The sequence below is a fragment of the Schistocerca gregaria genome, chromosome X (genome assembly GCF_023897955.1).
Source record: "Schistocerca gregaria isolate iqSchGreg1 chromosome X, iqSchGreg1.2, whole genome shotgun sequence".
In the NCBI taxonomy this organism is placed as follows: Eukaryota; Metazoa; Arthropoda; class Insecta; order Orthoptera; family Acrididae; genus Schistocerca; species Schistocerca gregaria.
Genome location: NC_064931.1, coordinates 780,809,860 through 780,835,654, shown reverse-complemented (window position 1 = coordinate 780,835,654; position 25,795 = coordinate 780,809,860). Strand labels below are relative to the sequence as shown.

Genomic DNA, 25,795 nt, shown 5'->3' with positions numbered 1-25,795 from the left:
GCTATTACACATATAACGCAGATGAAATAACGCACAAAAATAAACTGGAAACTGCAAAAGAAGAGGAAGAAACTAAACCTGGCAAGTGAATATGACAACGTACAATAGAAGCAATTATGGTGACAAAAATAATGGAAATAATTAAATGATTTACAGATTGTGTCAAAACAGACATATCATTCATCTAAAGTATGAATTGAAATGGTGAAGTGGTTTCTGCTGTTATGAATTATGATACATTGCTAGGCTAGGAATAGTCCTGCCAAAGAGGTTTGTGATAAAAGGAGAAGTATGGTTACTAGGCGACAGTGTAGAACAAGGGAGTAATTTTGTCGACATAAGACACACACTAAAATGGAAATCTCATAAAAGACAAACATAGTAAATAAAGTTTAAATAGAACGCCACGTAATATGAAGTACAGAGAGTAAAAACACACACTGGTTTTAAATATGAAAGGAATTTGGTTAAAGGTCTATCTAAGAATAAGGTAATTAGCTCCTACATATTACAAAGTCGCATACTGTTCATATATGAAAGTCAGTAGAAAATGCACGGTCATTACATAAATAGCAGTGGCACCCAAATGTAGGAGGAATGAAGCAACAATTTGATAAATGTTCCCTCAATGTATCTGTGAATCGCAATTGTAAGCCTCTGTAGGTAAGATTTAAAGAGCATAATAGGTGACGCCGGCTAGCTGCGGAGTCATTAGCGAAGCAAGTCAGTAGTAACAGATGGTGCAAGCAAGCACAGAGCTCTTAAAGAATGGGAAGGGCAATGTCCCAGTTGTCTGTAGCTACAACTGTGACTAAAACAAAAACATTGGTGAACCACAGTCGTAATACAATGTAAACAGTGGCACTGTTTATAAACACTCAAAATGAAATCAAAACATTACGTATTATGTATTCATATTGTATGAAAACACGATTATTTAAAATATGTTTAAATTTACAACCAAACTAATTTAAGGCATTTCGTATTGTTTCATGGAATTGTATTGGAGTTGTATGCTGAGGTTGGGAGAAAGTATTGACAGTTGTTGAACTTAACACCATTTTGGAAATTCGGAAGTTTCACAACGCAAGACCACATCATGGACAACACAATAATCAGTATGGGTTGCTGTTGTGGGCATCTTGCGTGTTTTCTGGTAAAAGGTGTGAGTGTAATGTTCTTCCATTTCCACTTACTTGTGAAATATATGGGTGTTTTTTTTTTTTTTATTTGTAACCATGTGAAGTGGACATTTTAAAGACGCTTCATATGTAAATAAGTGCAGAACGATAAGGTGCCGACATAATAGGGAGGAAAAGTGTGAAGTGTGATGAATGTTTCATCAAATTGAAAGGCTAGCAATGCACCAATAGTAACTGCGTAGCAGAGTAACTTCTTGAAAAGTATTTGGTTGGACTGAATGGACGTCAATGCGAGGATAGTAGTGTTATACGAGCAGCTCGATCAGTTTAAAGAACGGCAACGTGCCAAAAGTGAGTAACAAAGTAAATTCTTCACAAGAAATATCTTTTTGAATATTATGGACGGCAATATGCCGATAGTAGCTGAACAGCACCTTAAAATATTGGGAATTAAACTTGCCTAGGAGACCTAGGAGACAGTGGACTGCTATACAGTATTCTAGCAGAAATGAGAGATTGTAAATAATAAAACAATATCAACAATGTAAGGGTGCATAATAATACTACTTTGACAATCTTTACTATAAAAATAATAATGTAATTAGTATAAAAAGTGTTACTAAAGTTAACGATTTTGGTATATAAGATTATACATGAATTTACTGAGGGTAACAACTAATTGTTTCTAATCACAAAAGAGTTAAGTCTATGATTACATGGGTTGATTAATAATCTGAGAATGAAAAAATATAAAGCAGTTTCAATTTTTGGAAAACAATAAAAAATTTAAAGTGTAGTAGAATGGTATGGCTCTTGAGAGACGATAGCTGAAAAATTTATACAGATTTGAGTAAAAATTTGCTTATTTCCCAAATTGATTGTTGTCTGCGAGAACATCCCAATTTTTTTGAAATCTCTGAAGAAGGCTTTCAGCCATCATATTCAGGTACAAGAAGCTCTTTTAGGGCAGTTGAGAAGGCAGCAGTGGAAAGTTGACAAACTTTCCTGTGAGGTACCGATGGCAGGTGGTTTGATCGGTATGGGTATCGTGAGAAAGACCGCCTAAATTGCGATCCTACTCCGTTATTGACTGCTGCGTTCGGCAGTTGTGTGCCAAAGTGATAAGAAAGTGATAATTTTCTGTTGTTAATATTAGGCAAGCTAAACAGCGTTTTTACTAGCGTTTCAAATTAAAACATCTCTCAATAACGTGCGTTCATGGTTATATAGACATGTAGTTGTTAAGAGTGTGATAGTAATTAAGGAAATACGCAATTCATTATTTTGTTGAACAATGGAAATTATTTGTGACTTTAAAGTGGAATTTAATTGTGCGGTTTCTCGTGCTCTGCCAATAAAAAGCGAGTGGCATTCCATATAAACAAACTAATTGGAAATTTACTTATTCATATAATATCAATTCCTCGCTAAAAGTTTCTTACAGCCTCAAGATAACGGATTCACAACCTACGCGCTGTTTTCTGCGCAGGGTACAACAACTGTAGGGGACCGCAAGTTGGTGAACATTTATTAGAACTTACGCATTCCAGTTCGGGTGGTGGAAGCAAATACTCGAATCGCGCGTACTGCAATCTTAGTACAAATGAGGTGACACGTCATCTGTGGTAACACGGAGGAGGTATGAAGGAGAGAAATTTTCGAGACAAAGGGATTTATAATTCGCCTCTCTATCTCTGCTTCTCTTTTTCAACTTGCCGTAGGTGTGGTCTTTTTATTGCACTTAAGAAAATGTTAAATATGGAAGGATATGAACACATTTTACAACACTGTGGACTGTGACGGTAGACAAACAATATGAAGATGACGACCGATTCTATCAGAATGAGAATGCACCAAACCATAAAGAATCGTCTGTGAGGCAATGTTTTGTGGACAATAACAGTCCTAAAATTAACTGATCTGTCCAGTGTCCGACCTGAACACTATGGAACACCTTTGGGACCAGTTAGAATGTCAACATCACTCCAGAACTAACGTTTAACATCACTACCTTCTCTGGTTTTAGCTCTTGAGGAAGAAAGGGCTTCAGTTACTCCACAGACATTCAGACACATCACTGAAAGTGTCCCCTGCAGAGTTCAAGCCATGGTAAAGACATAGGGTGAGCGCACACTGTAATGTTTGGTGCTTCTGCAGTACTGAAGCCGATCTACAGATAACTTGTTACACATCACACATAGCACTGTTATGCTATTTTTTCTAAACAAGTAACAGGAGTGGAATTGTTTGTGGCTGACAAAGAGGAAAGTCTCTATCATCGTAGCTTGAACTTGTTTTGACGTGTCTTGGCTCAGATGAGGGGCTAGGTTTCATTTTGAATTTCCTTACTGCAACACTATTCCATTACTCAGTAAGATCATCTACCAAAATACTAGCGCAGCTGATATAGTATGAGTTGCTCAATACGTGTCTTCTAGAGAAATTTTTTACACCACTGGAGTTTATACAATAATCATTTTTCCAGCAAAAAGACGTGTAGGATATTTTGTGTTTCAGCCGAAATAAATGTTACCAGTCCTTGTTTGAGTCATTCGCAAATGCAAGTTCACAACCCTCATTTGACGTTGGCACAATACATATTAAGAAGTTGTGGCCTCAAGAGTAGCAGCGAAAGAGAGGTGAAGGGTGCAGGGGGACTGCGACAGTAGTGAGGAAGGGATTGAAAAAGATGGTGAGAAGGGTCAGAGAGTGAGGGATGTTGGCAGGGAAAAGGGACAGGAAGACTGAGATTCATTGGAAGAATCCTAAGGAAATGCAATCCGACAACAAAGGAAGTAGGTTACAGTACACTTGTTCGCCCAATGCTTGAATACTGCTCAGCAGTGTGGGATCCGCACCAGGTAGGGTTGATAGAAGAGATAGAGAAGATCCAACGCAGAGCAGTGCGCTTCGTTACAGGATCATTTAGTAATTGCGAAAGCGTTACGGAGATGATAGGTAAACTCCAGTGGAAGACACTGCAGGAGAGACGCTCAGTAGCTCGGTACGGGCTTTTGTTAAAGTTTCGAGAACATACCTTCACCGAAGAGTCAAGCAGTATATTGCTCCCTCCTACGTATATCTCGCGAAGAGACCATAAGGATAAAATCAGAGGGATTAGAGCCCACACAGAAGCATACCGACAATCCTTCTTTCCACGTACAATACGAGACTGGAATAGAAGGGAGAACCGATAGAGGTACTCAGGGTACCCTCTACCACACACCGTCAGGTGGCTTGTGGAGTACGGATGTAGATGTAGATGTAGACAGGAGCGACGGGGGCAGTCGGGAGCGAGGGGGGGGGGAGGAATGCAGCAGACGGGAGGGAGGGTGGGAGGAGAAGCGGCAGACTGGAGCGCGTGGGGGGGGGAGGAACCGGCAGACGGCACAAGGTGGGGAGGAGGAGGAAGCGGCAGGCTGGCGCGAGTGGGGGGGGTGGGGGAGGAAGCGGCAGGCTGGAGCGAGTGGGGGGGGGGGGTGGGGGAGGATGCGGCAGGCGGGAGCGAGTGGGGGGGTTGGGGGAGGATGCGGCAGGCTGGAGCGAGTGGGGGGGGGTGGGGGAGGAAGCGGCAGACGGGAGCGAGTGGGGGGGTGGGTGAGGAAGCGGCAGACGGGAACGAGTGAGGGGGGGGGGTGAGGAAGCGGCAGACGGGAACGAGTGAGGGGGGGGGTGAGGAAGCGGCAGACGGGTACGAGTGGGGGGGGGGAAGCGGCAGACGGGAGCGAGTGGGGGGGGAGGAAGCGGCAGACGGGAGCGAGTGGGGGGGGAGGAAGCGGCAGACGGGAGCGAGTGGGGGGGGGGGGGTGAGGAAACGGCAGACGGGAGCGAGTGGGGGGAAGAAGCGGCAGAGGGGGGCGAGGAGATGCGGGCGTCGGTGCGCGAGAGGGGGAGGAGATGCGGGCGGGAGCGGGGAGGAGACGAGGGCGAGAGGGGGGGTGGAGACGAGGGCGAGAGGGGGGGTGGAGACGCGGGCGAGAGGGGGGAGGCGCCGACGGGCGAGAGGGGGGGAGGCGACGCGGGCGCCGACGGGCGAGAGGGGGGGAGGCGACGCGGGCGCCGACGGGCGAGGGGGGGGGGAGGCGACGCGGGCGCCGACGGGCGAGAGGGGGGGAGGCGACGCGGGCGCCGACGGGCGAGAGGGGGGGGAGGCGACGCGGGCGCCGACGGGCGAGAGGGGGGGAGGCGACGCGGGCGCCGACGGGCGAGAGGGGGGGAGGCGACGCGGGCGCCGACGGGCGAGAGGGGGGGAGGCGACGCGGGCGCCGACGGGCGAGAGGGGGGGAGGCGACGCGGGCGCCGACGGGCGAGAGGGGGGGAGGCGACGCGGGCGCCGACGGGCGAGAGGGGGGGAGGCGACGCGGGCGCCGACGGGCGAGAGGGGGGGAGGCGACGCGGGCGCCGACGGGCGAGAGGGGGGGAGGCGACGCGGGCGCCGACGGGCGAGAGGGGGGGAGGCGACGCGGGCGCCGACGGGCGAGAGGGGGGGAGGCGACGCGGGCGCCGACGGGCGAGAGGGGGGGAGGCGACGCGGGCGCCGACGGGCGAGAGGGGGGGGGCGACGCGGGCGCCGACGAGCGAGAGGGGGGGAGGCGACGCGGGCGCCGACGGGCGAGAGGGGGGGGCGAGAGGGGGGGAGGCGACGCGGGCGCCGACGGGCGAGAGGGGGGAGGCGACGCGGGCGCCGACGGGCGAGAGGGGGGGAGGCGACGCGGGCGCCGACGGGCGAGAGGGGGGGAGGCGACGCGGGCGCCGACGGGCGAGAGGGGGGGAGGCGACGCGGGCGCCGACGGGCGAGAGGGGGGGAGGCGACGCGGGCGCCGACGGGCGAGAGGGGGGGAGGCGACGCGGGCGCCGACGGGCGAGAGGGGGGGAGGCGACGCGGGCGCCGACGGGCGAGAGGGGGGGAGGCGACGCGGGCGCCGACGGGCGAGAGGGGGGGAGGCGACGCGGGCGCCGACGGGCGAGAGGGGGGGAGGCGACGCGGGCGCCGACGGGCGAGAGGGGGGGAGGCGACGCGGGCGCCGACGGGCGAGAGGGGGGGAGGCGACGCGGGCGCCGACGGGCGAGAGGGGGGGAGGCGACGCGGGCGCCGACGGGCGAGAGGGGGGGAGGCGACGCGGGCGCCGACGGGCGAGAGGGGGGGAGGCGACGCGGGCGCCGACGGGCGAGAGGGGGGGAGGCGACGCGGGCGCCGACGGGCGAGAGGGGGGGAGGCGACGCGGGCGCCGACGGGCGAGAGGGGGGGAGGCGACGCGGGCGCCGACGGGCGAGAGGGGGGGAGGCGACGCGGGCGCCGACGGGCGAGAGGGGGGGAGGCGACGCGGGCGCCGACGGGCGAGAGGGGGGGAGGCGACGCGGGCGCCGACGGGCGAGAGGGGGGGATGAGACGCGGGCGCCGACGGGCGAGAGGGGGGGATGAGACGCGGGCGCCGACGGGCGAGAGGGGGGAGAGGGGGGCAGACGGGGGCGCCGGCGGGCGAGAGCGGGGGAGGAGACGGGGGCGCCGGCGGGCGAGAGCGGGGGAGGAGACGGGGGCGCCGGCGGGCGAGAGCGGGGGAGGAGACGGGGGCGCCGGCGGGCGAGAGCGGGGGAGGAGACGCGGGCGCCGACGGGCGAGAGGGGGGGATGAGACGCGGGCGCCGACGGGCGAGAGCGGGGGAGGAGACGGGGGCGCCGGCGGGCGAGAGCGGGGGAGGAGACGGGGGCGCCGGCGGGCGAGAGCGGGGGAGGAGACGGGGGCGCCGGCGGGCGAGAGCGGGGGAGGAGACGGGGGCGCCGGCGGGCGAGAGCGGGGGAGGAGACGCGGGCGCCGACGGGCGAGAGGGGGGGATGAGACGCGGGCGCCGACGGGCGAGAGGGGGGAGAGGGGGGCAGACGGGGGCGCCGGCGGGCGAGAGCGGGGGAGGAGACGGGGGCGCCGGCGGGCGAGAGCGGGGGAGGAGACGGGGGCGCCGGCGGGCGAGAGCGGGGGAGGAGACGGGGGCGCCGGCGGGCGAGAGCGGGGGAGGAGACGGGGGCGCCGGCGGGCGAGAGCGGGGGAGGAGACGGGGGCGCCGGCGGGCGAGAGCGGGGGAGGAGACGGGGGCGCCGGCGGGCGAGAGCGGGGGAGGAGACGGGGGCGCCGGCGGGCGAGGAGACGGGGGCGCCGGCGGGCGAGAGCGGGGGAGGAGACGGGGGCGCCGGCGGGCGAGAGCGGGGGAGGAGACGGGGGCGCCGGCGGGCGAGAGCGGGGGAGGAGACGGGGGCGCCGGCGGGCGAGAGCGGGGGAGGAGACGGGGGCGCCGGCGGGCGAGAGCGGGGGCTGCTTGCTTTGTTGGGGGGGGGGGGGTTGGGGTACGCGGTCGCAGGCGAGGGGGGGGGAGACGGAACCGGTAGATGGAGGAGACCAGAGGGCAGGAGGCGTGACCACCGCCGCCAGCCGGTGAGGGGGCAAATGCGAGTGACAGCAGTGTTGGGGGTGGGGGAGATGATGCAGGGGACAGCAGTGTTTGGTGGAGAGGGAGGCAGGGGATGGCAGTGTTGGGAGTGGGAGATGTATAGGAGGCAGACGGTCATACAGTAAGGGCTCAGAAAGCACAGAGGAAGAGGGTAAGAAGGGTGAGAGGCTGCACGGGGAACACACCCAAAGATGACCTACGCTCTAGTCACTCCCTTGTGAAAAACCACAGAAAACAGAGTTAATGTCACCTCACCTGCTGTTTAGTCATTTATTATCCTGCTGCATTCCCATTATGTTATTTGAAGACAAGTTATTTACTAGGCCTACTTCACTAATGTTACCCCATCACAGTGCCCTCAGGATCATATACAACTCTGCATCAAAAATAATTTATATGGCCCAGAGATGATCCCAGAAGAAGAAGAAGAAGAAGAAGAAGAAGAAGAAGAAGAAGAAAAGCCTGAACATCCAACAGCAACCCACAATTTACGCCCACCCTCCCATCCACATAAAGAACAGTAATGTTGTGATGCTCAGCAGATTCAAATATCTGTTTAAAATATACATAAAGAGTACAACATTTCTTGTACTCTTGACAATTTCAAAACTGAACTGAGTCTCTTTAACAATGAAGGTAGGAACTTCCATGAATATGATAAAGCATTGAAATGAGTTACATCTAAAAGCTAAGTTACTGCTTTGCTTGGTTGCCAAGTGGGCTGCTTGTTGTTCTCCGAGCTACGAACTCATGTCAAACAGGTGAATGAGTAAGTGTTCTGTGCAGTGGCGTTGCTGATGCTGACTGAATTTTGTACAAATATTACACCATGAGTAGCTAGCTAACTGCCTTATGATGGGAAGAAACAGTTCACTTGCCTCTGCACCGAGACAGAGAATTTAAGCTTGTTCTGTAAACCTTTACCGACATACATGAACAAACCACATGGTCGTAGTGTACATAGGATCAAACAAACGTTCAATAGAAATTCAAGATTGAAGTCCTATCTACATCCTCAAGTCGTATCATTGACATGGTTCCAATCAGTAAATGTTTTCACCTCCAGAGGTCTTAGATGTAAGAATCATGTGACATTCTCAACAGAAAATTTGACCAGGAACCTCGCTGATATTTTAAAATCAAGAATAGTGTCTTGCACATACCATTTTTAGACTCTCTCTCTCTCTCTCATACAACAACTACATTTTGCTCACTGCTAGAGACTCCAAACAGTAATCAACAGCTGATGTTCTAGTGTACTGGATGATGTGTGCAAGTACAAATAAAATCAATAAATTTTTATTGTAGGTTTCATGCTTTTTCTTGCAAGAGCAAACACTGAATGACAGCATCCTACTGGATAGTTATTTGCACCTCAATTAAAGTAGAATTACTCAGAGATAAGCTATTTTAGACATGTTGGTAACTGCCAATGAAAACATCTGTCAGTTTTTGAAGGGTACGTTCTGAATCCATAAAGGGAGCAGCTGATGAGTGTGTCAGTTTCAAGGACCCACCATAGACAATGGATCGCATTTCATTACATGGTCTTCCCTGTGAAACTACTCAAAGCAACAGAGTGATAGTTACTGGTACATGTAGGAGTCTGTCCTGATTTTATCAGAGGGATTAGATCAGCTTCCAAAGAGCTGCACTAATTTCCCACAAACCAATTTTTATTGGAAAAAAATGTGAAGTGTCTAGCCCTGATTTATTGTTTGCCATTACACAGATTATCACCACAAAAAGAAATAGGTGTATGATTCCAGTTGGTGGAACTCAATTCCAATGGCTCCATTCCCCATGTTCTCTTCTATGGTGCCAGGAAGTGAGGTCCTGCATATCAATAGTTGTTAATTAACAAGTGAAGTACAAAGTGTTCACATCCTTTCAATACTACAATAACTAGCATCTATGTGTCTTTACCACAGGTCCTTCTGGTAGATTCCCATTGATCCCGATTGGTTTTTCAAGGCAAATATACATTAAATTCATGAATTTCTGTTATGTCTTCCGGTTTCTTTAATTACTTACTGAGCTTTACCTCTTGCTCCATGAAAGCTGCAATGTTTTCTGTTCGGAGTTGTCTGCCCGACCTTAACAGCATGGTGGCATTTCTCATCATACAATGGGACAGTCTGTCTTCTAAACTTACATATGTTTCATCAGCTTAGTAAACCAGCCTGATGATTGTGATCCAACATGTCAGCCACACAGTCATGGTATTCAAACAAAGCTGCCAGAACAACATCCAATTCAACCTCAAGAGCAGGTATTTAAAGTGGCCTTCTGACCATTGCTCTTTCAGGGAAGTCAAACCATATCTGAACTGGTCACTCGAGAACAAGTAATTACTAACAACAGTCCACATAAGGAAGCAAGCAAACATCCACACAAACAGATGAACAAAAGAGGGGGGGGGGGGGGGGGGTAAATAGCTAAAATTGGCAGTATTCCAGTGCTGACGTACATCCCCCCCGTCTTCTTTTCAAGAGCCAAATTGCCTCTTCGAGAATTAAATGCTAGTGACAGATGTTGGTAAAGTCTCATAGCACACTGTGGGCACTGATATCCAGGATGAGAAGGAATGTATCTTCTAAGGAATGTGTCTTCTAAGGACACAAAGCACAAGTTATTCACTGTGTAAAAAGGTTCAGTTCTTCCACATGTGCCCTGGATCTACAGATATTCCACTGAACCATGACAGACATTTTGGCTGTCAAGTAAATGTTTATCCTCCCGCCTTGGTGATTATGTCAGAATGATGATATGAAGCGTCTCTAGTTCTCTAGTTATCTCCATGTAATGCTGAAGTTCTCATCTGATGTTTGGGATTCAAGTTTTCTTAAAGCAGAATTTGTTTTGCCTACACTTCTTTACTTTCTTGGAAGTGATGGTGGCTCTAAACCAGATGCTTTGTTTGGTAGAGCCAGTGCCTTTCATTGTGCTGACAGTAATACACAAAATTCATGCCCATATGCACCTGTGTGCATTACTTTAAAGGTACATTTTCGGTGTGTGTGTGTGGGGGGGGGGGGGCGGGTTCAGGTCCCCCCCCCCTCAAGCATTTCATTACCTTTTCCATTTTAATGCATAATGATGACTGCTAAAGCACACACAGGGCTAGCTAAAATTATACAGTACAGCTTTACAGCTCCATGTATGCTAAATTGAACCCATGAAACACCAATGGTCTCCTTGGAATGAAAACATTTCATGTCACCTCTATCTTTACAGTAGGCTATTTATTTGTAGTTTAATTTTAAAAATCTGAAGCAAGAACAAGTGTTCCTGACAAATCACTATGTGCTACCAAAGACATCAGATACTCAAGAACATGAACTGTCTACACCTCTACCAGCAATACAGAGTCTCTACAAACTGCGCACACACACACACACACACACACACACACACACACACACACACACACACAATTCTAACAGCTCATGTATCAATCCTTCAGATTACACAGTAAGATTTCTTCAATACCTGCTACCCCATGTGTTGTAAGCGGTGTTAGGAAGAGCACGTAAACACTGGGCTACAACTTTATAAAATAATTTTTGGTTGGAACAGATCAATCTAAATTTATTTAACTGTGATTTTATCAAACTTCTGCCAACCTACTGAGACAGGAAAACCAGCAAAATTGTACTTACAGATGTTCAGAAAATCAGTACTATATTATGGAGCAAGTGCTGAATTAACTATGTGTAGCTGGTTCATGCATTACTATTTTTAATTGTTTAATGCAGTGATACTTTAAAAAATTAAAAAAAATAAAAAGAAATCATTGTGTGAACATAACTTTGGACAACTCAACCTCCAGAAAGTTTGAACTCCTGCCCATGGTGCTAAATATAACCAATTTTACATCAACGGCAATTCCAATATGGTGGTATGACAAAATAGCACCCATTAAATACAATTACATTAACCTAATTTCATTCCATTGGTTTCTTCCCTGTACAATATAGTTAAACATGAAATATAAAGGAAAAAATAATGAAGTAATTAACAGCTGAAAGCATATAATGGACAGCCATTTGACAGTTTAGATGTGAATGCTAATCTGTCTCTTAATTTGTTACGCTTCCTGGATAGGTTCCAGTTGTATATTAAAGAAGGTGAAAGAAAGCGAAATGTTTTTCATATGAAAATGGTGGTTCTGTATTTCCCAGGAACAAGGCAACTGAAGCTTAACCATATTTTCTTTGTTCTTTCATATAATTACAGATATCCCTTAAAAGAAGTTACTAATACATAACAATATACTAACAATGATGCATTTAAGCAGAGATTGGTTGGTTTTGGGGGAAGGGACCAAACAACGATGTCACTGCTCTCATCAGATTACGGAAGAGCAAGGAAGGAAATTGGCTGTGCCTTTTCAAAGGAACCATTCCGGTATTTGCCTGAAGCGATTTAGGGAAAGCACAGAAATGCTAAATCAGGAGGGCCGGACGCGGGTTTGATCTGTCGTCCTGCTGAATACGAGTTCAGTGTGCTAACCACTGAGCAACCTCGCTCAGTTTAAGCACACAGATGGGACATGTGATAAAACTTAATTGCCAGTCTGCACCAATACACAAAATTTTTGTACAATCATGAAAGATAAAAACACCTACAGAGATGATAGTTTAAAAGACTGATACAATGTAATCTTGCAGAGTTCAGGTAACAGCATGAATAAAGGCATGCATTACAATGCCTTGCCAAATGATGTATAAAGTTATTAATTAATACTAATTTATGTGCCACACAAAAATGTTCAAATGTGTGTGAATTCCTAAGGGACCAAATTGCTGACGTCATCAGTCCCTAGACTTACACACTATTTAAACTAAATTATGCTAAGAACAACACACACACCCATGCCTTAAGGAGGACTCTAACCTCCAGCTGCAGGGCTGCGCAATCCACGACATGGTGCCTCAAACCACGTGGCCACTCCGCACAGCCTATGTGCCACAAAACTAAATTCCATCTCCACATGATGATGATGATGGTTGAAGAAGAGAGGATATAAAATGTAGACTGGCAACGGCAAGGAAAGCGTTTCTGAAGAAGGGAAATTTGTTAACATTGAGTATAGATTTCAGTCTCAGGAAGTCGTTTCTGGAAGTATTTCTATGGAGTGTAGCCATGTATGGAGGTGAAATGTGAACGATAAATAGTTTGGACAAGAAAAGAATAGAAGCTTTTAAAATGTGGTGCTACAGAAGAATGCTGAAGATTAGATGGGTAGATCACATAATTAATGAGGAGGTACTGAATAGAATTGGGGAAAAAGAGGAGTTTGTGGCACAACTTGACTTGAAGAAGGGATCAGTTGGTAGGACATGTTCTGAGGCATCAAGGGATCACCAATTTAGTATTGGAGGGCAGTGTGGAGGGTAAAAATCATAGAGGGAGACCAAGGGAGGAATACACTAAGCAGATTCAGAAGGCTGTAGGCTGCAGTATGTACTGGGAGATTAAGCAGCTTGCACAGGATAGAGTAGCATGGAGAGCTGCAGCAAACCAATCTCAGGAATGGAGACAACAACAACAAGATATTGCCCTCACAAATGTAATATTTGTACCTCAAAATACCTAATGGGTGAAAAGAAACTCATAATAGATATGTAAGAGTAGCACACTGTCAGCAACAGAGTCACCTGAATATCAAATTAAAGGACTCTGAGAAATAAAAACGTATGTAAAATCTGTAATGTGTATTTCTCCTCAATCAAAAGGTAAAAGAAATAGGCCTATGATTAAATGCATATCAAAAAACTATGTAACAGAATGAAGAGTTCACAGGATCACAAGACAGGCAACAGAGAGATGATCTGAAATGGAGACTAGATAAGTGGGGAGGGGCTACGGGCAAGATCTTATATTTAAGCTTCAAAAGATTTCTAAGAGTAATAAGAATCTGTATCTACATCTACATCGATAGTTGGCAAACAGCTGTAAAATATGTGCTGATATTGTCCCAAATATTAAAAGTTTCTTCCTGTTACATTCGGGAATGGAGAACAGAAAGAATGACAGCTTAAATATCTCTCTGTATGCTGCAGTTAATATAATCTTATTTTCACAGTCCCCACAGGTGTGATACATAGGAATTGTGGTAAATACGTAGATGCCTCATTTCGTATTGGTTTCTGAACTTTTGTAACTAGGTTTTCCATGGTGTCTAAGAATTGGCCAGTTCTGGATGATCTCCCGCAGTTCAAACAAACCAGTTACCATTTGTGCTTCCCTCCTTTGCATGTACTCAATATCCCCAATCAGTCCTATTTAGTATGAGCCCAGCACACTTAAGCAATATTTCAGTGATAGGTCAGACAAGTTCTTTTTAAACAATCTCTTCTGTAAGTATAACTTCTCCTACTATCCTATCAATGAATCTATGTCTGCCACCTGCTTTACCTACTGTTGAGTCTATGAGATAATTCCACTTGATTGCCCCACAAACTGTTATACCTAGGTATTTGTACGAGTTGACTGATTCCAAAAGTGACTCACTGATAATCATATGATTATATATTGTGTGTTTTGAAAAACATACAATTTTACATTTAAAACAAGCTTCCAAGCTTTGTACTGCTTTGAAATCTTGTCAAGATCTGACTAGATATTTGTGCAGTTTCTTTTTCCTCCAGATAGTGGCACTAAAGTGGACACTTTTGTTCGGTAGAAGCCTAATGAAGATACACACACTAATAACTTGAACGAATATATCTGCCCAGTGGAATCTAGATGCACAATGGTCATACAAAATGCACACAATGTTGGGTCTGCCTGTATAGAAATGTGACAACCATTGCTATTTCAAATACATGTAACTTACTTAGTACTGATATCATTTCAATACTTACTAGGTGTTTTATTTGCCCATGTCAAAAGCAGTACAAAGCGATCTTAAAACAGCAACTGTTTAAGGAGACAGGCCAAATAGTCTTCCTTGGCATATAAAAACAATAGATTTAACAATACTAAAACATATACATAATACAAAAGTCACAAATCTTTTCCCAGGTCTGAATATCTACCACTATAGTTTGTACTCTAAAGTTAAATGTCATCGCAGCATCAGTTCTCACTGAAGACAACCTTTGTCCGTCCCCCCCCCCCCCCACCCCACCTCCCCATTGTGGCATACTTCAGTCTGATGAGCTGAGTCTAGATCATCTACTGCTGAAAGCTTTTCACTGAGTCATTTTCGCCGTAGCCCATGGGATCATACTATTATGTAACCAATGATAGGTGAGAAAATGGGCACGGAATTTCTAGCACAGGAATACAAACCATTCTCTTCTTCACTGTTGTCACAAATATGACTTTCTTCTGAATATGTCACAAATTATGAGTATGTGATTACATTGAAATGTGACTGGTTGTGAGGTGGTGAAGCCAACAAACGTGAAATCTAAAATACCTGGTTGTGTTGTTACACTTATCAATGTCTTGTCCTGAGGCCTAGGCTAGGTTGTAATACAGAAGTTTTATTTGCAAAAATTAAATAAATAATGTTTGTTTGCCACAAAAATTTATTTCTTCTGAATACACCAGGATTACAACGATGTGGTCAAGCTGAGACATAATAGTATAGCGTAGATGAAGTTAATAACCTGGGTTGTCCAAATATTTACCTGTTTCTTATGAACATGTTACGATTTCCGATGGTGTTATATACTGACATCAAAATGTGACAATATTCCTGCAATACATGTCATCTGCTCACTGTTCTCTCATGAGCTACATGGAAACAGATGCCAACACAACCCCTTTCCTTCCCATCATACCTTACGGTGAGCACTGACACAACATTGCTGCAAGACACACATATTTACCCCACAGGCCCTGATCAAGATTTCGCGATTACACCTTTTACTTGACAGTGAGGCAATGCCACTGAACTGATACAAGGCCAATGTTTCAATGGTAACACCAAAATTTCAGTGTTCTAAGTGTTCAGTCAGTGTACTTTGAATTTCTTTTGTGAATTTAGATGTCAGTTGTTCTTACTATAGAAGTATACAAAATATTTTCAAAGCTAGACGATATTTTTTTCTGTTATCTCAAATTGGCTTTATGGGCAAAGCAAGATCATTAGCTCCTGCTTTGTTTCGTTGAGCTGGTTATTTGCATATATGCTGAACTAAACTGGAGATAATACACTTCCATGGGGGAGGCAATTCCTTTCGTTAATAGGTGCCATCCGATTAAACAGTACCCTTTTAAAAATTCATAAACGAGACCATATGACACAAAAATTTTTACAATTCTTTCCAGGTTTTCGATCAACAATCATTTTGGTTTCACTACAAAATTTTACTCTACTTGTATACAAACCAACCTAGCAGCTTAATGAATCTTACACTGTCACACAATGTCCTGTAAGTCCTCCTTTGGTTTCTTCTACTTGCCTTTATATCTTTATGTTCTCTTCCAGCTGCCCCCTCCCCCTCCACTCTCAATTTCTCAGTTACTTGTGAACTGTTCTTTTCATATCAAGGCTTTTTAACACTTCATTCAGTGTGCATTACCATTTTCTCCTATGCCTTTTGTAAACTTTTAGGGTGACTAACATTTGTTCACTAGATGGAATTTCTTGCAAGTGTTGAAGATATTCCTACAAAAGTCTACCGAGGCCAGGAACATACTCAGTACAACAGCAGTGCGAAACAGAGTTGCAAGATGACTTCAGAACAGTAGTCAAATGCTGCCATAAGATTGAACTGAAGGGTTATTTATCTACTATGCAATCCAGTGTTTCAGTAAACCTGGCCCAGTACCTCTTTCTAATGTCACTATTAGGGGTCACACAATGACAAATGTTGCCATACCATGAGGCTGTGTTACATGATATTGGTGGACCATTTTGTTTAGGAATTGGGAAATCAATGTCTCAATAGCTGAAATCAAGGCACAATTGTAGCACATATATTTACAGCTGTAATGTACACTGGTGTACAACACTTAAGAATGAAAACAGTTTTTGCAAGACGTGTCAGTATCAAGTAACAGCTTTATAAAATTTGGACCATACATAGAAGGAATTGCTACAGTATAGTACAGAAGGTAATTGAAAGAAACATGCAATGGGAAACAAATATGACACTTCTATTCAAAGACAACAAATACACTGTAGTCACTGTGATTTATGATGGTCTCCTGGAATTTAAAAATATTATACAGTGTGTGATCACCATAGACAGCAACACATGTTGTGCAATATGCTACCATGCTGGTCACAAGGTTGTTAAAGAGTTCTCATGGTAGGGCATTTTAATTCACCACCAGTATCATTGACAAATGTATGGTCATTGGAGCATGAGGACACACTGCAATACATCTTGTAAACACATCTCACATGTGCTCAATGGTATTTACATTGATAAATATCCTCTCATTCAAAGGATTCCTCCATATGTGCTGATTGATGCAGTTTGGCACTGTCAGCCACAAAAATGAAGTCAGGGCCAAATGCACCCCTGAAAAAAATGCACATGAGATGGTATTATAGTGTCACAATAATGCTGACCAATGAGTGTACATTGTTCAAAGACTTGGAGGTCTGTATGCCCACACACCATAAAATGCAGACCACCAAAACAATCGTGCCTGACAATGTTCATGGGTGCATTACACGATCCCATCTCTTGCCATATGAGGATGCATTCAGTATCACTATTCAGACAAACTACTCTCATCTGAGAAGAGTATGTGACCCCACTCCTCGTTGGTCCACTCCCTATGCTCTTGGCACCATTGCAAAATACTTGTCATCAGGCAAACGGACCATCCCCATGCAGTAAATGTGTCACTGCAGAAAGTGAGATTACATGTCTTGCAGTCCTGTTAAATGTTGCAACTGCATCCACTATTTGATGGGGCGCTTCTGGCCTGTTGCACAATATGTGGCCATGTGCTGCTGCTGTTAATAGTGACTGACCAGATCCTCTCCTTCAGGAACCAGTGTATGTGGTTCGGAACACTTCCCATGCACAATGCTGTGAGTAATTCCAGAGTTCCACACTACACTTGTCACACTTTGTCCTTCCGCATGTTTCTCAATTATTCTTCCGCAAATAATGTCATCCAAATGTTGTCTTCGGGCCATGTTGTTGTGAAGAAGCCACCATAGTGCACCACAATTGCTCACTGACTAACAAACATTTTTCCTATTCCTTCAACTGCCTTGTGTTGCAGGGCCAGCCACATTTGGTGCTATAATCATACTGACCTCACACCATTTGACGTCCAACTTTCTGTGCATGAACGGGGGACCTCTGGGAACATTAATTTCCACCTACTAATTAATATGTTTTGCACACATGTGAATTACAAAAATGTTAGATTCGCTCCAATCAAGTGAAATGGCAATGTTTAATACACTCCATTCATATTTTAGAAGATAATGACTCTAATCCCCAATTCAGCCACTGTGATTTTCATTTTGCATGATTTCCCTAAATCTCTTACAGAAAATGATGTGATGGTTCCTTGGAAAGGGCATGGCTGATTTTCTTCCATAATCTGACCTTGTGCCCCATGTCTAATGACAATCTATAGGTTGTTAAATGTGAATCGGGTGGTGTATACAATGAAGAGACTATGCAGTTACTCAGTTCAAATAGGATTATCTCTTGTTGTAATATGGAAAGCATCCACAGCCAGGTATGATCAATACTGCATCACCATATAGCCTGTGTACTCTTCCATTTGCCAAATCAATCATGTGCTTGAGTCGTCCTTTGGTGTTCATCTCTACAAATCTCCTGGATGCACAGCACATCACACTGATGTTATTGACAGATTTTACAGGAAAGTTCATCTTTTGGTGTACACATACCCTTCAATATTTACTGAGCTCATCATTGCAGCTGCTCATCCTTTATAAGTATTAATGAAGAACTTTCCAGCCAGAACCACAAACAGTGAGACCAACTCTATCAAGAGCTTGCCTTTAGAGATATACACGCCATCTTCCATTTGCCTGTCAAGCCACTGCATGTTGAAAAATGATGTTAAATCCATACAAACCTAATGAAAATTTATTCCCAGTGTAGTGAATGCCAATCAATTTCATGCAACCAAATGTAATGTTCGTATGCAGATGGAAAACTACAATATCATTTGAGTACACTGTTGATCAGAAACACTACCATCACATTCAGTGTGCATCTAGGCGTGATCATTCTAAGAAACACAAGATGAAATTACCACTTGGAGGTGGTAAAGGAAACATGAGACAGCAGGCTGCAACTCAATTTGGGACTTTTGAAGAAGTATATTTGGTCAACACATGAAATTGGATAGTATTCTCACATAACCAGCCCATGAGCATTATTGTCGCAAAAGGAATCCTTATCAGATAAGGATGACAGGCGATCATGAAGCCCAGACAGGAGTAACTTTATTCTTGACTCTGTAAACTCAGAAGACCCTACATATGTTGTGGCAGAGAAAGAAAATTGTTCACAGTTTTATGTAGCTGGCACCAGAAAGGCACTGAATAATGTTTTCATCACCTTCATGTACTTACAGTGTAATTTTTTTTCCAAATTTCATCAGCAACCTGACAAAAGCTGAATGGTAGTTATAGCCGATAAGCATTTCTACAAACTGTTTTATGATTTGTAGAGTGACAAAAAAGGTATTTAGATTCCAGTTTATAGCTCATTTGGTTATCATGAGATGGGAAGATGATAATCTGCATGCTTCCATCATTAGCACTTAGCTCCCTAGCAGACTTAAATATTTAATGCTATGACCTATCAGCAAAGAAAATTACAAAGGATTACATGTAAGCTTTACAAAGGAATACATCTAAGCTGCAGCTAGTAGTAATAATAGCATTTCAACATTCACAGTTTAACAGAGGAACTATATTGTCCATTGATAAATCACTTTGGCTCTTTCTTTCACAAAACACTGATCTATTAATTACAATTTGATTTGGGATTTATTGGATACTTGTAGTAAATTATGAAGCGTGACTTTAGACTGTGGCATATTGTTACATGCGTAATAGTGCTATAAAACTGCATTAATAATGTTGCACACGATGTAGCAGCAAAGGACTTTAGTCAGTTTAAAATACAAACACTAACGTTAAGTTCTGGGGTGAGACCTGAACAACAATGTCATAAGAGAGTATCGAACTTTAGTTTACAGGACACAAACTAAACAAAACTCTTAAGAAAATGCAATACTTTCAATTTCATACACAAATGAGTTGCTGTAATGATATACATTACAGCAATCATCACTCATGATGACAGGTTGAATTTCAAAATTGTATGGAAGTACATTCATGATATCTGCAGAAGCTGAGAGTAATAATTTTTACCATTATCATAGATTGTAATGTGTGTAACTGCACCACACTTTAAGTGTGTGAAGTAATAACATACTTTATTGATTAATCCAACAGCAAAGTTACCTACTTACAACTTATTGTTCACTTTCAAATCTTATAAACAGGAATTCTCACAGTGCTGTTTCAAAACTTCCCAACACATTTAAACTCCTCTTGTTTAATAGTTTATGGAAACCTTACTGTTAAAAATAAACTGCTGGATCCACAGAGCAAACACTCAAAGAAAAATGACTAATGCGTAAAAAAAACGTACAGCAGATAACTGTTCAAAAATAATGTCCAGTATTCTGAAACATTCATATTCAATATCCTTTTCCTGAATTGAAAGCAGTCAGTGGAAAACTACACAGTTATAAATATGTACTGCGGAGTTTTATAAATGGTACATTTTTATTCTCTGCTGCAATGCAATAAAAAGTGAGACACAACAGTAAAACAATGAACTTTTAATTGCTGAGAGCTAGAATTCCTTACTGCACACAAATCTTGTGTTCAGCCTCTTTTTCCTGAATTACCTTGAATATTAGCACTGCATTTTCTGCAAGTCCGTAGCTAAAACATTTCCCAATCCTCCTCAACATCATTTTGCTGACAAGATTACTGAACTTTAAAAATCTGTCAATCTTTTGTTTGGATATGTTAACAATCTTTTAATCCATTTTTTCAGTGCAACTACTTTACATAAGTGATGGAAGAACATGATATAACATAACACTGACAAAGTCAATAGAGAAGAAAAGCAAGCTTGGAATGGGAAAGAAATCATCTTTACTTTTCAAAGAAACCATCCTGCAACTTGTGTGACAATTTTGGGAAACCATAAACAACCTACACCTTGATTGCTGGATGGGGTATTGAACCTCAGTACTCAATTAGAGTTAAGCATTTAGCACTTAGCCTAATAGCACACAAAAAAATAGTATCATACACTGTGCTTCTACAATACATCATCAGGTATGAAGCAAGCAATGGGTCGAGTGTGCAGGAGACTAAGAACGTTCAGTGATTGCAAATTTATGAGCCAGTATACACAAACTGGAACTATTCTGATGATCACGTCACAGAAAACCCAACCCTTCCAAAAGAAAATGCTTCCATGTGATGTCTTTTATTCTGTTCACTGCTTTCACAAATAACTTACAGCTAATATGTTATGGTGCTCTTTCTCTGCATCCCCTGCAATCTTGGTTGTGTTGCCATAATGATCCATCTAGACCAAGGTCTAGGTTAGATTAGCAGGTGATATTTTTCCGAGAGTTGGTGATGTCAATGAATGTGAAAAGTCATGGTAAGAAATTTATTTGTAGCAAAGCTTGATGTGTCTGTTTACTCTATATTTAAGCCATTGTCAGTTATGTACAATGATTTGCTAAGTTGTTTAATTGTATTATACCCTAGAGAAATCTCCCACATACATTCTGATGCATATTATGTATGTGACATCAGTAATGAAAAATACAACGGAGAGGCATTCATAGCTCTTAGCAAGATGTATGCTCTTCATGTTAGTGTGTCAATAGGAGAAGTAGGGGGAGGGGAAATCTTTACTCCATTCTCTCTAGTTTGGTATAGCTGAGATTCCATTAGAGCTTCCTGTTTACCATTTTCTACAGCTATCTAGAGTGTGACAGTGTTGCTCTTCATAATTTAGGATGTGGTGACAATCTGATCTGTATCATAGCTTCATGTCTAGGTTAGGCTGGAAGATGACAAGCTGTGAGATGGCTGAGCCAAGAAATACAAACACAAAAAAGGGTTGTGGAAACAGTTATATCTGCAATGTGACCTGACTTCTACGTTCACTCTATATGTAATGCACTTTTCATCAAAAATAATGAAAACCGGGAGGTAAATTCTGAATAACTGTACTACATAACAGAAAAACTGCTATCATTACTTTGTTGTGTATCGTATGAAGCACTTAAATCACACATCAACTATGACAACTCCACACAAAGAAATATCTGTGTATTATAAGGCTAAATCTTTGTTTGTAACATACTATATACCTATTTTGAAAATAAAGAACTAGACCCTACAACAAAGCAAGATTTTCATAGAACAATGAGTCATAAAATACTAATAAAGATTTAGTTGGTGTAATAAAATGCAAGAATCTCTCTCTCCTCTCTCTCAATGACTCAGTCAGGAAGTACAAACATTTAATATAAATACTAAAAAAATTACATTGGAGGGCCACTTCCTTAAACAAATAAAAGCGTGAGGCAAGGCAAGAATGTAAACAGATACGTTTTCACTATAACCCAATGACAACTATCTGCAGATACATTTACAAGAGTACAGTATATCACACCTCATTTAGGAAAAAACTACAATTCAGTCATTGTCTCCTTTTATAGGACAACATTTTCTGCATGACCCATAGATCTTCACTGACGATATCATAAATCGAAATATTCGTTTTGGCGACTAGAGCCCAAGTAGGGCCTACATCATGTATACATTTCAAAAGAATATGAAGTGTCGAACAAAATGTTATTACAAGAAAGCACTACTCAAATAATTTCAGGCGAAAACTCTTCTGGCGAATTTAATCTCGTCCAATTTTTGTTACACAATAAATGCAAATTGTAACTATTTCCACTCAGTACTAAGACACTTGCAGCTATTCTGATACTCCACTTCAAATATTACAGTACTATTTTAGTACTGTATTTTTATTGTAGTTGAACATAAGTCATCCAGTCTTTCCTGGTTAATGACATAGGCTTGGTAATTAAGGTAAAACTGGTATGTAGCAGAACTAAAAGGTGTTTTTAATCTTATCTGTACAAAATAAACAGTGAACACCCTGATCAACGTTAAAAGTGGCAAAAAACAACTTAAGTCTTAAAATAAATGAATGTAAAATTTTATGAAATCAACGACGCTAATTAATTTTTTTATCATCCCACATTCGCTTCACGACATATCTGACAACCTGACAATATACCACTCAGCGGATTATGCTCTGTTTATCTGTTGTACTTTGTTTCTTACAGCTTTGTGGTTTTCTCCAACGACATTAGTTTCGTTTCCATTTATGACTATGACGTACAAATTCTGCGTCCTGGTACAAGATTTACACATTCTCTATCGCTCTTCTTGCAAACTATGTCACTACAAAGTGCTTAACGATGATGCTCTAAGTATAACAACATATGCCCACATGTAGGGGCTTTCTAACCACTATCGTATGTCACAGTTGAACGTCACTTAGAAATTGGTAGATTTTAATTATTTCAGTGCAGTAAGGGAAACAACACAACACACACACACTCCTTGAATATTTACATGTGCATGCACAGTGGTACAACCCACATAAACAACTCAGTGATTTGTTCAGTCTGCTTATTAAATAGAGCACAAAAGCCACCAACACCATCACACGTGCTAGCTATTTTGCGATCTTATGCATTTACTCGACGAAGCTGTTACATCAAGATAAAGGTTATGTTCTGTATACTACAATACTTTGACACTTTGCTCCGAAATGATTCCCGCAATGAACATTTCCAAATGTATCGTCGCTTAAGTGTACTGAAAACCTTCAACTAATAAATTTTGTAACTTGCTGCAGACAAGCTATTTTGAGTTTCTGGAGTCACTTTCTGATACAATAGTGACACAGACGACAGCCATCTTGATTTCACCGTTTTGCCACAATATAACTGCATTACCACGTCCGCCAAAGTGAACTAAGAAATTTGCAACACGCTGCGTAGTTGTTAAATGCATAAATATCGCAAACAAGAGTCATTTTGCGCTTACTTTGCCCCTGCGGTTGGTCATCTCCACTTTCCCGGTCCGACATATCCTCTTCCAGCACAGGTTAAACCTACTAACAACTGCGAACCTTTAACATACGCCGGAACGAGGTCTGCTGTACAAAATTCTATCAAAAAAAGTAGGCCTTCAGTTTGGAACCCATAAAAAAACTCGTGTATTATTCAGCAAATCAACACATGCAACAATTAAAAGTTTCTAAATCATATGTTAAACCGACTCAAGAAATCGGCTTAAAATTACACAGTAAACACAATTTAACATCGATATCAGAAGCAACACATGCCAGCACGATACGACACTTGCGAGTAAACTTAAGCATCACCTACAAACGTAAAGTACATTATGCAATTTAAACAGTGAAAATCTTGAAAAAGGGGCATTCAATATAATTATCACTCTGCTGTTAAGCGGTACAAAGATACACAAAAGTTTTGGTTAAATGTGAATCGTGTTCCCACATTATTCCGACTAATACGTAACAACGTAGAAATACAAAGAAGCTTTAACTGCAGCCATAAATCAACAGTAAAAAACTTGGCTATCATTTCTGGAGTACGAATTCTTAACAAAGGCACCGTAATAATCCGTACATCCTGCATTCATTTCCATTTAGTTGTTGCGTCTTGAGCGAGTATTGGTCAATGACGAAGTAGTACATAAAAAAAGGCAGCGTAGCCTGTTTACTGTTTTAGGTTTAGGTGCTTCGTTATTATGTCGAATGTATGTGTTACTTCTGTCTTGGAGTGTACCCGATTGTGAGAGCGCAATGAGCATGCAACAATGAGGGACACGTTAAGGGCAGTAAAATGAAAACGGGACACTGCGCGGGCGTTAGTAACGTAGGTAGGTGTGCGTACAGAAGTGTCCCCTATTGCAGAGCCATACCGTGGGCTTGGCAAGGTTGGCACCTGCCAGTGGCACAGGCACTAAGGGGGCACAAAGACCGACCGTGAAAAATAAGAAAAAAAAACAGTTAAAATAATTAACCGGGAGAGGTACGTGAATTCTCTTACCCCTCGTGCCTATACGAGAAGAAGCCTTTTTCCTTGCTCCGCGAACGTAAACGCACGTTGTTGTCACAGTCTCATTTCGTCCACGTAGCATCACAAAGAAAGTTTTTACAACCGAACAGACGTCTACTGATAATACGATTTACGTGGCAACAGTCAGCTCGGTTCACAGCTGCCTCCTGCACAGTTTGCTCATGTTCAACAATGAAGTTTTTACTGGTACTTCGCTACAGTGTTGTAGTATCTCAGAGAAGGGTCAGCGCGTGGAAGATCAACTACGTGCTATTTGTCAAAAGGCTTCAGATTTTTTTCCATTTCTGCCGACTGAAGTCTGGAGCGAGGCGTGGCGGTGGAGAAATCAAGCATAAAAAGTGGAAGGGATGTGTAATTGACTTGTCCCTCCAGCCACGTAAACTAACTACAGAGGCTTAATTTCACACTACCAGCAACTTTTCTGGTGGTTGTGAACCCTTCACCACCTTGGCTTCGTTATGCAGCCCATGTTAACAACCATACATACATACATACATAACATACATTGGCCTTCATTCGCTTCCTAAGGACACTACTCCAGCCTCGGTCTATAAGCCTCGGCTCTCGGACTGACCGTGGGGTCGGATGTGCCTTCGTCATTGGCACCCGTGTCTTTCGATATCGGCTTCCGGCACAGTATTTATAGCCAAGCTCTTAGCCTTGTATCAGCCCCCGGAGTACATCCGGCTTCACAGCCTTTTCAATTGTGTCCTTTGCTCAAATTCACTCAGTGCCCTTCAAAGTCTATATGCGCCGTACACTGCCCATCCCAAAATGCAGCGAGTCCAGGAAAACTGTCACTTGCTCATTCTTGGTGGAGCCAGTGTCATGTTTCTCGTACCTCAGCCTGCGAGTACCTATATTCCCTCCGATGATCTCTGCGTTGCCGTCTGTCAGGAGGTAGTGTCCCTTTGACATCGCCAATGGTCCTCCCTTCACGGGAATAAGCTTCGGCTTATTAAGCCTCTCCCAGCGTCTTGGGTGACCTCCTCTCGGCCC

The 25,795-nt window shown here is 43.8% G+C and overlaps 1 protein-coding gene across 3 annotated transcripts in view; it reads right to left on the bottom strand.

Annotated features, from left to right (window-relative positions):
* LOC126299458 (transcriptional activator protein Pur-beta) overlaps positions 1-24,510 on the bottom strand; it is a 332,144-nt gene extending 307,634 nt beyond the window's left edge. Inside the window, exon 1 of one of the 3 annotated variants that reach the window (XM_049991375.1) lies at positions 23,736-24,510. In XM_049991375.1, coding sequence (XP_049847332.1) covers positions 23,736-23,778 — 43 coding nt within the window. In that variant the 5' untranslated portion in view covers positions 23,779-24,510. The remainder of the gene's footprint in view (positions 1-23,735) is intronic. The other 2 variants (XM_049991376.1, XM_049991378.1) reach the window with 2 other exon arrangements.
* Between the last annotated feature and the right edge of the window lie 1,285 nt (positions 24,511-25,795).